At 49.4% G+C, this 13,934-nt stretch overlaps 1 protein-coding gene across 4 annotated transcripts in view; it reads left to right on the forward strand.

Annotated features, from left to right (window-relative positions):
* LUZP1 (leucine zipper protein 1) overlaps positions 1-13,402 on the forward strand; it is a 31,572-nt gene extending 18,170 nt beyond the window's left edge. Inside the window, exons 2-4 of one of the 4 annotated variants that reach the window (XR_013348424.1) lie at positions 5,369-5,536; positions 7,341-7,647; positions 13,007-13,402. Coding sequence is in view for 2 of the 4 variants with exons in the window: in XM_077837954.1 (XP_077694080.1) it covers positions 5,369-5,536; positions 7,564-7,647 (252 nt within the window). In the remaining 2 variants the exon portion in view is untranslated. Of the gene's footprint in view, positions 1-5,368; positions 5,537-7,340 lie in introns of all 4 variants that reach the window. The other 3 variants (XR_013348425.1, XM_077837954.1, XM_077837955.1) reach the window with 3 other exon arrangements.
* Positions 13,403-13,934: the final 532 nt, after the last annotated feature.

Below are 13,934 nucleotides of genomic sequence, written 5' to 3' on the forward strand. Positions count from 1 at the left end.
TCTTTTGGCCCAATCCCCTAATTTGTCTAGGTCCCTCTGTATCCTATCCCTACCCTCCAGCGTATCTACCACTTCTCCCAGTTTAGTGTCATCTGCAAACTTGCTGAGGGTGCAATCCACCGGGCCAGGACCAACCCTTGGGGCACTCTGCTTGATACTGACTGCCAACTAGACATGGAGCCATTGATCACCACCCATTGAGCCCGATGATCTAGCCAGCTTTCTATCCACCTTATAGTCCATTCATCCAGCCCATACTTCTTTAACTTGCTGGCAAGGATACTGTGCAAGATGGTATCAAAAGCTTTGCTAAAGTCAAGGAATAACATGTCCACTGCTTTCCCCTCATCCACAGAGCCAGTTATCTCATCATAGAAGGCAATTAGGTTAGTCAGGCATGACTTGCCCTTGGTGAATCCATGCTGACTGTTCCTGATCACTTTTCTCTCCTCTAAGTGCTTCAAAATTGATTCCTTGAGGACCCACTCCAGGGACTGAGGTGATTTTTCCAGGGACTGAGGTGAGGCTGACTGGCCTGTAGTTCCCAGGATCCTCCTTCTTCCCTTTTTTAAAGATGGGCACTACATTAGTCTTTTTCCAGTCGTCCGGGACTTCCCCCGATTGCCATGAGTTTTCAAAGATAATGGCGAATGGCTCTGCAATCACATCCGCCAACTCCTTTAGCACTCTCGGATGCAGCGCATCCGGCCCCATGGACTTGTGCTCATCCAGCTTTTCTAAATAGTCCCGAACCACTTCTTTCTCCACAGAGGGCTGGTCACCTCCTCCCCATGCTGTGCTGCCCAGTGCAGAAGTCTGGGAGCTGACCCTGTTCGTGAAGACAGAGGCAAAAAAAGCATTGACTACATTAGCTTTTTCCACATCCTCTGTCACTAGGTTGCCTCCCTCATTCAGTAAGGGGCCCACACTTTCCCTGACCACCTTCTTATTGCTAACATACCTGTGGAAACCCTTCTTGTTACTCTTAAAATCGCTTGCTAGCTGCAACTCCAAGTGTGCTTTGGCCTTCCTGATTTCACTCCTGCATGCCTGAGCAATATTTTTATACTCCTCCCTGGTCATTTGTCTAAGCTTCCACTTCTTGTAATCTTCTTTTTTGTGTTAAAGATCAGCAAGGATTTCACTGTTAAGCCAAGCTGTTCGCCTGCCATATTTACTATTCTTTCTACACATAGGGATGGTTTGTTCCTGTAACCTCAATAAGGATTCTTTAAAATACAGCCAGTTCCCCTGGACTCCTTTCCCCCTCATGTTATTCTCCCAGGGGATCCTGCCCATCAGTTCCAAGAGGGAGTCAAAGTCTGCTTTTCTGAAGTCCAGGGTCCGTATTCTGCTGTTCCCCTTTCTTCCTTGTGTCAGGATTCTGAACTCGACCATCTCATGGTCACTGCCTCCCAGGTTCCCATCCACTTTTGCTTTCCCTACTAATTCTTCCCTGTTTGTGAGCAGCAGGTCAAGAAGAGCTCTGCCCCTAGTTGATTCCTCCAGCAGTTGCACCAGGAATTTGTCCCCTACACTTTCCAAAAACTTCCTGTATTGACTGTGCACCGCTGTATTGCTCTCCCAGCAGATATCGGGGTGATTGAAGTCTCCCATGCCTGCCAAAGTGAGGCCCCATAGGCAAGATAGATAGGCAGATCTGGCCCTAGGTGTTTTGCCAACCAGGGTGGAAAAACCCAACCAAGTGATGTCACACACTCCGACTCCACGGTATTGAGTTGGCACCCCCAGAAATTGGCACCCAGGACACCTGCCTCTCCAGCTGGCCCTGTCGGCATGGGAATGCTGAAATTGAGGCTGCTGCCAGGGCTCTCATGTGAGCGAGGTACCTAGGTGTTAGGACTGAGGTGACTGTGCGCATATCCAGTGACAGATTTTAGGCATCTAAGTGACTTTGCAGGTGGAAATTTAGGTGCCTACAGGGTTAAGTTGCAGCTGAGTGGGGCTTCTGAGGATCTAAATGTTGGATGCAGGCATCTGAAGTGTCTGTTAGGGGCCTGAGTTCCTTTGTGGATCTAGCCCTTTCTGTTCAAAGTCTCTCTTGTGGGAATTGTGCTGGAGAACTAAAGGGGGGTGTCCTTTATCTCCTTTAATCTTCACATTAGCCATGGATAAGGCTACATTTTAGTCACAGGTATTTTTAGTAAAAGTCATGGACAGGTCACGGGCAGTAAACAAAAATTCACGGCCCGTGACCTGTCCATGACTTTTACTAAAAATACCCGTGACTAAATCTTGGGGAGAGGGTGCCACAGGTGCTGTGGGGGAGCAGCCTGGGGGTGCCGCAGCCTGGGGGTGCCGCAGACCCACTTCCCGCAGGTGTTGGGGAGGAGGCGGGCAGCACTGCTTGGCCTGGGACCCCCACTAGTTGGGGAGGGGTTGGCAGGGCTGGCAGGCTCTCTGCCCGGCTCCGCAGCTCCCCAGAAGTGGCAACATCCCTCAGCTCTTAGGCAAAGGTGTGGCCAGGCGGCTCTCCGTTTTTGCCTCCACCCCAAGCACCAGCTTCGCAACTGCGGTTCCCAGCCAATGGGAGCTGCTGTGGTGGTGCCTGCACACAGAGGCAGCGTGCAGAGTCCCCTGGCCATGCCCCCACCCCAGAGCCCTCACCCCTTCCTGTGCCCCAGCCCTTAGCCCCCAACCCAAACTCTTGTTGCTGCTGGGGGCGGGGGGCGCCGTGGCCCAAGGCTGCCCCAGCAGCGGCCAGTGCAGATGGAGCAGAGGCTGCCTGAGTTGCTCAGGCGGCCCCCAGGCCAGCCACACCAGCCGCTGCAGAAGTCACGGAGGTCCTGGAAAGTCATGGAATCCATGATCTCTGTGACAAACTCGCGGCCTTAGCAATGGAGCCTATTGCACAGTGAATTATCACAGGAATAGAACTTGCAAGAACACATCAGCTGTAATCACCAGAGATGTGATATTATTTGTATCTAACCCAAACAGCTAAAGAAATCCATGACTTTAGGAAAACGAGCAGCTTTAAAGTAAATTATGCCAAATCTGAAGTGCTGTCTGTGAATTTGCCAGACACTGAGAAGTCACCCCTCCAGAAAACATTGGATACAAATATCTGGGAATCAGATCTCAAACTGCCTAGAAGAGCTCCATGATTTCAATATCAGAGCACTACCTCAGGAAATGAGAAAAGATTTGGAGTGCTGGGGGAAGTATGCAATTTCTTGTTTAGGGATACTAGCCACACTCAAAATGAATATTTTGCGAAGGACATTCTTCTTGTTTCAAAATCTTCCTATAATCATCCCAGATAAAACTCTAGGAAGAATACACAGAGTGGTGTTAGGATGTAGATGGAATAAGAAAAGAATGAGGGTGTTCATATATTCCAAGGCCAGCAGGGATCATATGATTTTGATCATCTATTGTGATCATCCTGTGTATACAGGCCAGAGAACTGCCCCAGCTGTTACAAAAACAGCCAATCTTGATTTAAAAATGGTGAGTGATTCAGAATCCACCACAACCCTGGGTAAATTGTTCCAATGGTTAATTACTCTCACTGTTAAAAATGTACGCCGTATCTCCATACTGAACTTCTCTTCCTTCAACTTCCAGACATTGGATGGTGTTATACATTTCTCTGCTAAATATGTGGGGCTGATCTGACTCCCACTGAATTAAACCAAACTCTTCAGAGTTAGTAGATATTTTTTTCGTTAAAACAAACTAAATACATAAAATTATGTTTATGTGACTATGCACATTTGCAACCACAAAGTCCAGAAATGGAAAAGTTGCTTCCAGTAGCAATATGTAACCAGATGCATTGCAAAGGTGGAGTATATTTTAATTCTGCTTTGCTTGTTTAAGAGGTAGTTTAGGGTCCCATCTTCAGAGACAGCTGCTAATTTTAGAGTATCCAGTTTTTGGCTACCCGGTTGAAATCAATGGGAGCTGTAGACTTTCTTCATCTCTCAAAATCAAACACTAGGGCCCAGATCCTCAAAAGTGCTTAGAGGCCTATCTTCCTCTGCCAGGTGCCACTGGCATTTTGAAAGCCGTGACTCAGCTGGCGCCTAAGTGCCCTGGGTACCTAAGTTTCCACTGGTCCGGAGTTGCACAACTGCTGAAGTACTGACTCTGCCCCACAGCTACTGAGCTGCTCCGAGCCCTCGCTGAAGCTGAAACCCCATAACCCCCAAAGCAGGATTCTCAAACTAGGCAGGGGAATGCCTGGTTTGCTAGTGAGGCCTAATCCAGTCGGCATTCTCTGAGCAGGCCTAAGTCCTGATACCAGTCAGACCCCACAGCAGGAGGGCTGGAGACAGGCCACCAATAGGCAGCAGAGCATCTGCAGAAAAGAGCACCAGGGCCAAAGGGAAATGTAGGGCAAACATGAGAGAGGGGGCAAGCATGAGCAAGAAACAGAGAGAGAGAAATGGTTGCAGATGCTAGGACATGGGCTACCTGAGCTGCTGAACTGGCTTAGAGCCTGATCCTCAAAGGTATTTAGACACCTAACTCCTATGGGAATTAGGTGCTTAAATACCTTTGAGAATCTGGACCTAGGACCCTAACTGCAGGAGAGCATTCGTGGCTGAGGATCCTCAGTGGAGGGAGATGCCAGGTCTTACAGGTCAGCCACTTAGGCATCTATGCCCCTTTCTTCTCTCTACCCCTCTCCTCAACCTTTTGCTCCTGACTGGCTTACATGGCTCCCTGCTCAGCTACCTGGCTTCTTATGGGGGGTCTGGGCACCTAGCATAGGCTGAAATGCAACAGGGTGGCAGAGCACCTAGGGGTTATGCATTGCAACCCTGATCAGAGCAATGCTGAGGTATCTCTAAGGATCTGGGCCTATGTGTCTAATGCTGGGCACCCAAAAAGGGAAACCCCTCACTCAGTGCCCACTTTGAAAAATGTTGGCTTCAGAACACTGCTGTTTATTTTGGTAAATATTAATTGAAAACGAAGCAGTTTGCCCTGAAGCCAAGTTAATGGTGCTGTTGCAGTCCTAGTTTCTGCATTTCTTGACTGATTAAACTGTTTTTTTAACTTTGGAACTTTGTCATTGCATCAGTTATTCTGCACTCTGTGTTTGCTGTGGGAATACATGGGCAGCAGGTTGTTTGCTGATGATTAAAAGTTATTTTCTTCAGTAAAACTGACAGAGGACTGTGAGGTTCCCCAGAAGCCTTTATGCCTCTGTGAGACTGGGCAGCACAATGGATGGTGAAACTCACTGTGGGCAAGTGGGCACATTAGCTAAATTAGCCATAACTTTTCTGATGCTGCAAACCTGCAGGACTCTTGGAGGCAGCTACAGATCCAGGCACTCTCTGATGTATTGAACAGCACAAGATTTCCAAAATTTTTGCTTCTATTACTACAGGAGGAAAGCAAAGATTTTGTTCCCAGTTCCAGAAGAAAACAATATGGCTCTTCTGAACAGCTGTCCCAGGCTGAGACTTCAGAGAAAAGGCCAACCTCCCAGATGGAGCTGCAACGGCGCACTGGAACCAGCCCCCATGCACAGCTGGGCAGCAAGACAGAGGACCAGGTAGGTCTATTCTAAAGAGAACTAAACTGGCCAAGGGTGAAGCATGAGTCTCGCGCTTCAGAGATTTGCAAGCTCACTAACTTTCACCCTACAGCCAGGTCAGCCCTGGGGCCACTGCTGCTGCAGGGTTGGAGGGACATTCCTGCCCATGTGCTTGGGGTATGAGGATCTTTCCTACCTCTTTTCACACAGGGGACAGGGTCACAGGGGCATAGGTAAGTGGGTGGAAGGTCAGGTGGCTATTTTCGCTCCCTGTGTGATTAGGGGTGAAGAACAGTGCTGGAGCTGCCCAGAACTCTTTCTGTTCAGTGTTCATTGAGAAGCAAACCCAACAGATTGCAAATCAGCTGGGGTGACATCCTGTTTTGCCTCACTCTGAACTTTGCATTGGGTACAGGCTTGTGTGCAGGGTCTCTTGCCATTGATTTTCGTTTGTCAGTGTTTGGAGCAGTGGGGGGTGAGAAAATCCTCTCTCACAAGCACCACTTTCCTCCCCACACAGAGAGCTCAGAGGGGGTTTGCATGAGCCTACACTGCACTTTAACACCGATGGCTGGCCCATGGCAGCTGACTTGGCTTTGCAGGGCTTGAACTGCAGGCCTGTGAAATTGTAGTTGCAGATGTTCAGGCTTGGGCTGGACCCTGAGCTTTGGGACCCTCCCCCTCATGGAGTCCCAAAGCCTGGGATTCAGCCTGAGCCCAAATGCCTCTGTAGCAATAAACAGCCCTGTTGCCTGAGCCCCGCAAGCCTGGGTCAGCTGACATGGGCCTGAGCATGTGCATGGCCAAGCCTGGGAAACACCGCCTGGGAACCCATAAAGAGACGAATTTTTTGACATTTGGCTGTTGTTCCTGCAGAGCCTGTCTGTACTGGCACTTAGAGATGCATGACATCTGTCTTGAATATGCTTTTTTCGATGTATGCTGTTAGCAAAGTAAGCACTATGCAACTTAATGTGACTGCTGTGAAAAGTGACTGTCAAATGGCATCATGGAGCTCCATATGTATTGTGTCTCCATGACTCGAGATCAGATTTGTCTAATTTGGAAATAAGAAGACCTGTTTTATAACTGTCAATGCCACCAACTCCTCTTCGGGTCTGAGAGTCAAGCTGGGTTCTTTCCATTACCTGCATCATCACCAGTGGTAGTTGTTCTGCAGCCAAAGTATTCCCACAGGGACCCCTTAAGGCTAGGGGCATCTCACAGGTGTCATAAGGGTCATGATCTGCAGAAAATGAGGCTCCACAGACTTAGCTGAGGGCTTATTTTGGCCCTGCAGGGTCACCTATTACTGGTGATGAAGCACAAGATGAACCAGTGCGATTCATAGATTCATAGGCTGCCTTCTTGAGATTGGCAGCTGGAAAACCCTGGAAACTAGTGCCCAGGTTATATCCACTGGGAAACAGGCCAGGTCCCTAAAGGATAAATTCCATAAAACTGAGAAAACAGCAACTACAAAACTGTGTGCTCCTTCTGTAGCTCAAGGACAATGATTTAACAAATAGGACCTGTCCCTGGACAAGGCCATGGTATCACTGGGAAGCCTAAGGATGAGATGGGGCATGTCAGAGCTGTTGCAGTGTAAATACAGAAAGGAGGTAGGTTCCACTGGCCAGATCTGACCTTGTCTGCTCCCTCTGAGTTGCCCTGTCTGGTATATGAGGCTGTGGCATTTGCTGCCCCCAGGGGAAGGTAGGAGCGAGATAAAGGGAGAAGGCTTGGGTGATGGTGGCTCTCCAAGAGAAGTTGTGATCTCTGAGCTGCTCAGTATGTGATGCTGTGGGGTTCTCTCTTCTAGGCCATTTCCCACTCCTCCCAGATGACCTCTAGGAGATGAACTTCTTTCCTTTCACCAAATGAACACTCCATTTCGTGAGGCAAGAACCAAGGATGTTACCAGCTGCATGGGTGTCATTCCTGCCTTGTAAATGCAACGAAGCCTTCATCTAGCCTGGAATCTGTTTTCTGATGTGATTTGTGTGGGACAGAAGATTAACCAGCACATTTTCCTTCTCTGCCAGGAAGGTGGCTGCAGAGACTTCTCTCAGGGGAACCCCACTTCTCATCTCTGGGCTGAGACTGGATTTGTCTCCACGGGAATATAGGTCTGTATCAGTATGGAAATTCATCTGGGTCCATGGCCACTGCTTCTATAGCCTGTTACGGTACTTGCAGTACAAAAGAGAACCCTACATTAACCACTGTAATTTATAAAGAACGCTAGACCTACCCCAGGGGCCACAATGCAACTGGCTCTCACAGCTGCTGAGCACATCTGGTTTGTCAAAAGGAACCAAGTCCTTCCACATCTGAAAGTTTTCAGTGTCATGATGAAAGTTTGCGTTATTCTTAATCTGCCTCTGCTATTGCTCAGTCAAAACACCTTGCACCAGGAAAGCACAGGATTTCCAAGAACTCTTCAACCACATGTAGGAGGAACGCATTCACCCCAGGTCACATCCCTGTGCAGAGAACATTGCTTAGAGAGCTTCTTCCCCAGGCCTCCTGCCACAGGCCTGGCATGCCTTGCCACCCCATTCCTCCTTGGCCAGAGATTTGATAATACAAGGCTGTTTACTGAGCCAAGCGAAACAGCAATGAATGCTTCCCCCAGCTTGGACCTGGCTGCCTTTCAACCAGAGCTCTCTGCTCCCATGGCCCCCCACCCACCCTCCTCCCCCGCCTTAGCTGCCATGCACTAAGGTTCATGAGTGGAGCTTTGCACCCTGCACTCAAAGGCAGAACCCTCCTCTCCAAGAGGGGCTTCTCTTCCTTCCCAAAAGGCACAAATGAGCACTGAGCTAAGATGGGATTAATATGCTCAGGCCATTCTCCAGCCCTGCCAGGAGTCATCCTGTGCTTCTCCCTTCTGGCCTGAGGCTGTTCTACCTTCTCCCCACTACCCCTCTGGACAGGGGCTATTCCATGAATCTCCTCATCATGCTTCAGGACAGGGTGGTTGTCTGAACCTTCCTGTCTCCCCTCTGGCCAGGCTGGGAGCCATTCCACCCTGGCTAGGATCCAGGCACAATCAAAGACTATAGAAGTGTGTTTCCAAGGTCAATGTCCTCAGCAGAAAGAGATGGGGAGGGGAAGGGGACAGAAGCAGACTTCATTGCATTGGCTATTAGTGCTGCAAGGCACCCACCCTGGTCAGTGAGGGAGAAGGGGGTGCTGCATATCTCCCAACCCGATCAGTGCGGGAGGGGGGAGGGGAGTTGCAGCCTGGCTCCCAGCCTGGTCATTGCTGGGTGGGGAGAGGTGCAGCATGGCTCCGAGCCCGGTCAGTGCGGAGGGCGGGGTGGGGAGAGGTGCTGCCTGGCTCCCAGACCAGTCCAGTGATCTCCTAGTCTGTTTGTTCTCGGGGAAGGCAGTTTGCATGTGAACCACAGACGGGTACAGAGCCCTCATGTTCCCATAGGCAACCCCATCCCTGTCCCATCTCCCCATCCCCAACTCACATATAGAAACACCTGCTCCTTTCCCCAGACCTCTCCTTTAGCCCTCAGGAGTGGCTGCCCCTCCCCATAGGAGATCACCAGTGGGCCCAGCCAATCCAGGGGCTGAGGTTAGAGAGGGAAGCTGGAGCAATAATAGGAGTCTACTGAGCCCTTATCTTCTGCACCCACCGAGCCCCGGTGCACTGTAACTGGGGCACTCTGCACTCAGGCCCAGGAAGGAAGGAGTCCCTGTCAGGTCCCAGGAAACAACATTGCCTTGCCCTCATGCTTGCCACTGGGTCTCCCCAGCACCTCAGCCTGGGAGGCTGCTGGGTAAGGGCCAGTTCGCTCAGAGCCCCTGTGCTTGGCCTATCCAGTGCAATGTGAGGGGAGGATTCATTGCCTGACATTCACGCCCTCAGCCCCACACCAGGAGAGCTGAGCTCATTTTGTGGCTGCCTCCTGCCCATGCTGCCACCTCATATGGTAAGGACAGCAGAGCCAAGCATGCCCTGATGACAAGAGTGCCCTGAGCCTTAGTCACTGTGGTGAAGAGAGGGGGTGATCTGCTCCCAGAACAAATATCTTACTACGTAACATCTCAGGGCTTCCCTGTAAGACTGTTAGCTGCTGGGGAGCAGCCTGCTGCAGATACAAGTCTGTGCTGCTACACTGCAGACTGGCCCACCTGTGAGGCTCAGGCCCTGGGGTCCATCTGACACCCTCCCTCACACCTTATGTAGCACCAATTCCCCTTGGGGCCCACTGCTCCAGTCCCTCTACTTTGCGCCATGTGCTGGGCAAAAGGAGTCCTGCAGACTCCTCCACCTACGCTTTGAGGCAGCTGCAGTAGGCTCTTCGCCCTCTGCTGGTAGGATGCCCTTGCATAGAACAGTTTCCTCCCCACCCTCTCACAGCCACCACGAACTTCTGCTGAAAGGGAACGAGGCTGGAACTCAGTGTTTGTTGACAGCGTTAATGCTCCACACAATTGCCATATTTGTCCCTTCCAGGGGTGCGGAGGGAGAGTTTAGCCTTCACTTGCCTTCTTTCCTTTTAAGCTGGGCACATCCTGTCCCATCACATCTGGAAGCAGCAATGCCCTGAACCATCACTGGACCCAAATTCCCAGGGTACCCCACAGGAGGCAGCGCTGTGTGAGCAGTAAGGCAGAAGTGCTCCCCAGGCCGGCCGGCCGGCCGAGCAGCACAACCAGGCTGGTTTCGTTCTCTTGGGAAGGGTGATTGCACTTTTGTGTTAATTCCGCTCTAAGCATAGTCAAAGTCACAGTACAAGGCTTTCTTTGTATGGTGGTAATAAACCAATCCTTGCTTTTTACCTCTTTCCCCCTTACTTTCCCAAGGTTCATGGCTAAAATTTCACAGTGCTGAAGTCACTTTGAAGCCTAAATCCCAGTGCTCTCACTGGACCTCGTCTCAGCAGTGAGTTGGGCTATGTCATCCGTGGTAAATGGCTCCCTGGGCACCAGCAGCATGTGAGCCCATCCTCCAAAGGCTTGTTCTTCTGCCATTGTGCCTCTGTGCCGGTCCATGCACTAGCTTGCTGCTGGCTGAGTCTGCCCCTCTGTGCAGGGTTAGAGTAGCTCTCTGAGCCTTGCCATTCATGCAAAGAACTAGCTGAACCATTCCCATGGCTACCAAGGGGCATTAGCCTGCAGTAACTCATCGCAGCCTCGGTGAAGGTGTCTGTGCTGTGGCTGTTCCCCTGCTGGACAACCCTTCTCAGTGCCCTCGAGGGTCACGTACCCAGCATAGACTCTGTGGTTCCTTCCCAGCCTTTCCTCATTCCCGCCCTGCCTCAGCTGAGTACAGGGCTGCCACTGGCTCTTTCCAAGGCATTCATTTCACTCCTTACTGGGGCAGCTTTGAGGTCACCAGATGCCAGTCATGTACCCACAAGTCCCTGCCTTGTCCTCTAGCCCTCACAGGCTCCCTCTCTAAGATGCTGTGCAGCAAAGTGATTTTGGCCTTGATCCAATGAAACTCCTAAGTATGTGCATAACTTTCAGCCCAAGTACAGTCCCACTGACTTCAGAATGAAAGCTACACACATGCATAGATGATTTGCTGGATCAGGGCCTTGGGCAAACGCAGCCAGCAGTCTGCAGTGATTTCTGGCCTTGCCATTCCTCAGCTTAATGCCCCTGTGTCTCCTGAGGCGGGAGCTGTGCGACATGCACCATCACTCCAGCTCCCTTCAGTCTGTGCAGAACCTGGGCAGGAGGACAGAACCTCGTTCCCTTATGTTGCTAATGAGGCAGAGTTCACACAGCCCCTGCATCTGCTCCCACTGAAGCCAGAGGGGGTGTTGCCAGACAAGTCACTGAGAGCAGGAATGGGGCTTAGATGCAGTTCTCCATACACTGGGTAGTGGTCTGCCTGCAAACAGGAACTCCCCATTTGGACAGCCATAAAACTCAAGCCCCACAATCAGCACAGGGGGGCAGCCCACCTTCCCTGCATTTAAACTCATTTCTGAAATCCAATGCGACCACTGCCCTTTCCCTCTAACGGCCTTGTCACCAGAGCCAAGGGCAAATGCAGTGGGCCTCATCGTTAACTCTGAATGGTTCCAGCTCCCGTCAGAGCCTGTCCACACGCAGCATCAGCAGCCTTTCAGCTGTGGACAAGAAGCACTGGAGTGTCCAGTGCCACTTCTACACTCCACAGGAGGGTCCTATGGAAGCCAGACACAGTGGATCCAGTGCTGTCTCCTTACTCCAGGGCCCTGGGGCCCAGAGAGAGGAGCAGATAAGAACTTGTCTTCAGTTATCCTGGCCAGTAGTTTGGACTGTTCATTCACTACTTTAAGACATATTATTTGGATTCCTGTTCTTGAACAGAAACAATCTCACTACCATTTCACTGGTTGTAAATAATGAATGTAAATGTCAGTCAGTAACTGTAGGTTGTGGGTTATCTTCTTAACAAATCTGAGATTAACTCTGAGCGAGAAATCCTCATTGAAACCTAACGGGGACATATCCCCTAAACCTGAGTGCAATAGGAGCTGATTGTATTATTAAACTAATATTAATGATTTCAGGAAACATGCTATTTTACTCAAATTGCACACTTTTGAGAACAGCTGTAAAATAGAGTAAATATTTGTAAATATTGTCAGCACTGGGGAAATGTTGTTTGTAATTGTAGCATATGAATATGGTGGGGTTTCCATGGACTTGATAATGCTGAAAATGTGAATCAGACATTCAGAGAATTCCAAAGTTGTAACTGTATTTGTTGCCTGTGGGAGTGCATAACTGTTGTTCTCATCTCCCAAGAAACACTTGAAAAGAAATCCAACCCTTTATATGCAGACCACACCTCCCAGCTAGAGAGGAGGTTTTGGCAAAACTGGTATTTACCGAGGGGGTGTTCACACTGCCACGGACAGCCTCAGGCCGGGCCTGCTTCAGGCACCTCTTGGACTAGGTGGTTCAAGAGTAGCTCCCTTCAGCTTTCCTCCTGTCTGGAAATGAAACTGCAGCCATCCCTGGGGATGCATTGCGCAAGGTATGGCCCCTCCAGTGGCTCTGGAAATTCAGGGGTCTGAATTCCTGATGTTCATTGCTGTCTTAGTCTATCAGTGCTGGGAATTGCCAGGTACCAGCTCATTAGACATGACAGAGGCAACAGGAGGGCTATGATGCTGAAGATGCTCAGAAAAGCAAGGAAAACAAGGAATAGGGTGCATGTGGCTCCGGTGGGTATTTGGGGGGAAGGATTTACACAGAGTGAGAAATAATTAAACTAATGCCCACATTTAATAGAACTAGCCACACTCACCCCACTCGTGCATAAAGACCATTTACTGCGCAAAAGGTGAACAGTGATGTAGCTGCTTTGTAGGGCATACAGCACAAGGGATCAGCTAACTCTTCCTTGATTATCCAGTGTGCACTGGGGAGGCATCTTTGCCTTGCTGCCATTCAGCCCCTGAGTACTCCAGATAGTGTGGAATATATTTTTAAGAGACTAAATACATTTTTTTGTATTTGTAGATGTTTGATTGGGGAACTGGGTCCAGTCATGGTGTTACAGGCAGACAGTAAACCAGGTATCTTTTCCTTTTCACATATTCCTGCTAAATTATGTGAGTCCAATTCAAGTTAATTCTTTTCCGAGGTTCTATTATTTACAGTTCCCCTCTACTCCAGACACACCAAGAGAGCTACCAGCAGTGTCCTGACTCTCACAAAACTCATGTAAGCATGTTCAGTAGGGGAAAGCCTGCTCATTCCTCTCCACACTGCTTAAAGATGGTGCTCACCTCCTACCAGTTATATAGTGCTCTAGTCTGCATGCCAAGTTTAAACACAGTTTATCTGCATGTATCTCCTGACTGATGCTGTCAGCTCTACAATATGTAATCAATAAAATTATCCCTTTGTACGTGTTATTGGGTTATGTGTGATTTGGGGCTGTAGTGGTTCTCTTACTCATCTTGTTTGTGACTTGGCAGGTTTTTAGCTTCTCCATCTATGGAGTTGACATGACCTCACATCCATGCTTCCACAGCCAACTGAAATCAAATTTATTAATGTAGCATCGTAGCCCTAGGCTATAATTCATATCAAACAAATACATGTTTTAAAACCAACACTGCTCAATAAAATTAACACATTTTAAAAACACAAAAATGAAAAACGTATGACAGCTCTTCTCCTAAAATCAATTACACCTTTAAAATCAACCCTCCACCATCAAAAAAATATACAAAAATAAACTAACAAAAATACATTATTTCCTCAGGGTCATACAATTGGTGAGGCCTCTTCTGGAGTACTGTGTCCAGTTTTGGGCCCCACACTACGGAACGGATGTTGACAAATTGAAGAGAGTCCAGCAGAGGACAACAAAAATTATTAGGGGGCTGGAGCACATGACTTACGAGGAGAGGCTGAGGGAACTGGGATTGTTTAGTCTACG

Source organism: Eretmochelys imbricata, chromosome 19 (assembly GCF_965152235.1).
Source record: "Eretmochelys imbricata isolate rEreImb1 chromosome 19, rEreImb1.hap1, whole genome shotgun sequence".
Classification (NCBI taxonomy): domain Eukaryota; kingdom Metazoa; phylum Chordata; order Testudines; family Cheloniidae; genus Eretmochelys; species Eretmochelys imbricata.